The sequence below is a fragment of the Hemibagrus wyckioides genome, linkage group LG05 (assembly GCF_019097595.1).
Source record: "Hemibagrus wyckioides isolate EC202008001 linkage group LG05, SWU_Hwy_1.0, whole genome shotgun sequence".
Taxonomy (NCBI): domain Eukaryota; kingdom Metazoa; phylum Chordata; class Actinopteri; order Siluriformes; family Bagridae; genus Hemibagrus; species Hemibagrus wyckioides.
The window spans coordinates 29,526,759-29,529,258 of NC_080714.1; the positions used below are offsets into that span (position 1 = coordinate 29,526,759).

Sequence of the window (2,500 nt, forward strand, 5' to 3'; positions counted from 1 at the left end):
AGTTATAACAGCTCTTCAAAGGATATTAAAGGTCATTTTCAGGATTCTGGGTGTTGATTGGGTGTCTATAGAGGATATTAATGTACTTCTTAGATCAGTAGGTAAAAAGTGGGTACTGTTCCTCAGGTTTAAGTTGAGGTCTTTAGGGGTTATTAGTGGTCATTGGAAGTCATTATTGGTCATTAGGGGTCATAAGGAGTCATTGGGGTCATTAGGGGTCATTAGAGGTTGTATATGGTTAGCTGTAATGTTAAGGATGTTAGCAGATGTGAGAGATTCTTCCTAGTTTCGTGTCAGTCCTGTAAAATGAACTGGTATGAAAATATTCATTCTCTGATCCTCTCCTGACCGTCTGAACCCTTCACTGACTGCACGTTGCTGTCTGACCACAGAAACACGGGTAGTGGTCTCGATCACGCAGGGAAAGTCCACTTCAACACGGACACTCTGAGAAATGCAGGGCTCCGGGACATTAATTTGGGACACAGACGTCTCTGGGGGACGGAACACGCCTCCCTTTAACTGTGTTACTGTGGCATCACACACTCGAGAACTCTGGTGTGTGTGTCGTCTTTGTTTGTTTTATTAAAGCGCTGATGCTACTGAGGTCCTTCAGGTCATTCGGTCAGATTAGGAGCTAGGGCTGAGTGACCTGATTTAAAAAAAAAAAAATGCATGAATTGGGCAGCAGTCAGTTTACTCTTGTATCACAGAAGATCCTCTTAGTTCCATGAAGTGATGACTTGTCCAGTCGTCCTGTTAGGGGTCATTCTAGGTCATGATGGCTGAGTCTTTTTTTATTCTTCTGACATCATTTCCTGTCTGACAGGCATCATATTCTATTGTGTTTGTCATTTCTTTTCTTTGTAGATCTCTGTAGCTCATTCTGTCCAGGTGTGTGTGTGTGTGTGTGTGTGTGTGTGTGTTATCATGAACACTTTCTTGAGGCTGCTGTCGTCTCTGCATCGCTAACAAAATCATCATCATCATCATCATCATCAGTGATAAAAGGTTGTGTAATGAAGAGGGAGTAAAGCATGTCCGAGTCTTTAATCCCTCACTGCGTCTGATTTTATCCTGAGATCCACACTGGACGCCTCAGTCCTTCAAAAACAACTTGGAAGTCATTTTCAGTGTTTCAACACAGATCTGTTGTTTTCTGCTGTCTCTGTACATCAGGAGAAAAGAACAGAATGAGACAATCACATTAAACGAGGCATTGGGACCTGTGTGTGTGTTTGTGTGTGTGTGTGTAGGATGAGAGGGAGAAGAAGCGACTGGATGCTCTGGAGAGGAAGAGAGAGAACCAGCGTCTCCTGGATGAAGAGGATTCAAAGCTGAAGGGCAAACAGAGCCGGGAAAAACTGGCCAAAGTGACGCGAGCGCAGATCGAGCAGAACCTCGACCGAGAACAAGCACTTAAAGAGACTGAGAAGAAAGGTATGTCCCTCTCTCTCTCTCTCTTTCTGTCTCTCTTTCTCTGTCTTTCTCTGTGTCTCTGTCTCTCTCTCTCCATTAAATGCCATGGGATCACACAAACACACACACACACACACACACACACACACACATATATATATATATATATTGTTTAATGAGTTAGAATGTTTTTTTTTTATTGTCAGCTCCAGGTTTGAGGTGTGTGTGTGTGGTGTGTGTGTGTGTGTGTCCAGAACCTGCGGGATGGAAAAAAAAAGTGGTGTGAGGTTTTATAGAGATGTTCTTTATTGAGGAGTGTCATGTTAACTAGACCCCAAAAACAAACGGGGGTTTTATACACAACCTGGCAACCCTGCTCCCAGAATAAATATCAAAGGCATTAACGAGTGATTCAGCGTCCTACTATCCTACTGTCATTTGTTTTTGTTTGTTTGGCCTGATTTAAACGCTGCTTTTTACTTTCTATACAAACTATAGCAAATATAATAGTATACACACATACACACACACACACACACACACAGTATGGTCTACAGGTTCCTGATTGTAAATCCTGTTTTTTCTACTAGTAGAGAAGAGTCATTTGGAGACGCCGCTGGAGGAGAACATTAACCACATCATTCCTGAAGAAGACTCGGCCCGGACCATCGAGGACGCCATCGCCATGCTCAGGTTTTGTTATTATTATTATTATTATTATTATGATGATTACCACATACGAAACCATTTTTTTTTATTTTAATGAATGAAAATTTTTTGACTTTAAAATATTAAATTAATGTGGTGTGTGTGTGTCTGAAGCACTAAAGAGGATCTGGACCGTCACCCCGAGCGGAGGATGAAGGCGGCCTACACCGTGTTTGAGGAGGCCAACATGTCCCGTCTGAAGATGGAGAACCCCAACATGCGCCTGTCTCAGCTCAAACAGCAGCTGAAGAAGGAGTGGGCCAAGTCTCCGGAGAACCCGTTAAACCAGCGCTTCGTCACCTACAACAGCAAGTAACCACGCCCACTCGGCGAGATCTCAGAGACTGACACGTGTAACACAGGGTCTGTACCA

General features: G+C 43.2%; 1 protein-coding gene across 3 annotated transcripts in view; it reads left to right on the forward strand.

Annotated features, from left to right (window-relative positions):
- The window catches only part of ccdc124 (coiled-coil domain containing 124), a 6,786-nt gene that overhangs the window by 3,968 nt on the left and 318 nt on the right, over positions 1 to 2,500 (forward strand). For 2 of the 3 annotated variants that reach the window (XM_058390769.1, XM_058390770.1), the window contains 3 exons: positions 1,257 to 1,440; positions 2,010 to 2,112; positions 2,242 to 2,500. The exon at positions 2,242 to 2,500 is cut by the window's right edge and continues 318 nt beyond it. In XM_058390769.1, coding sequence (XP_058246752.1) covers positions 1,257 to 1,440; positions 2,010 to 2,112; positions 2,242 to 2,443 — 489 coding nt within the window. In that variant the 3' untranslated portion in view covers positions 2,444 to 2,500. The remainder of the gene's footprint in view (positions 1 to 1,256; positions 1,441 to 2,009; positions 2,113 to 2,241) is intronic. The other variant, XM_058390771.1, reaches the window with a different exon arrangement.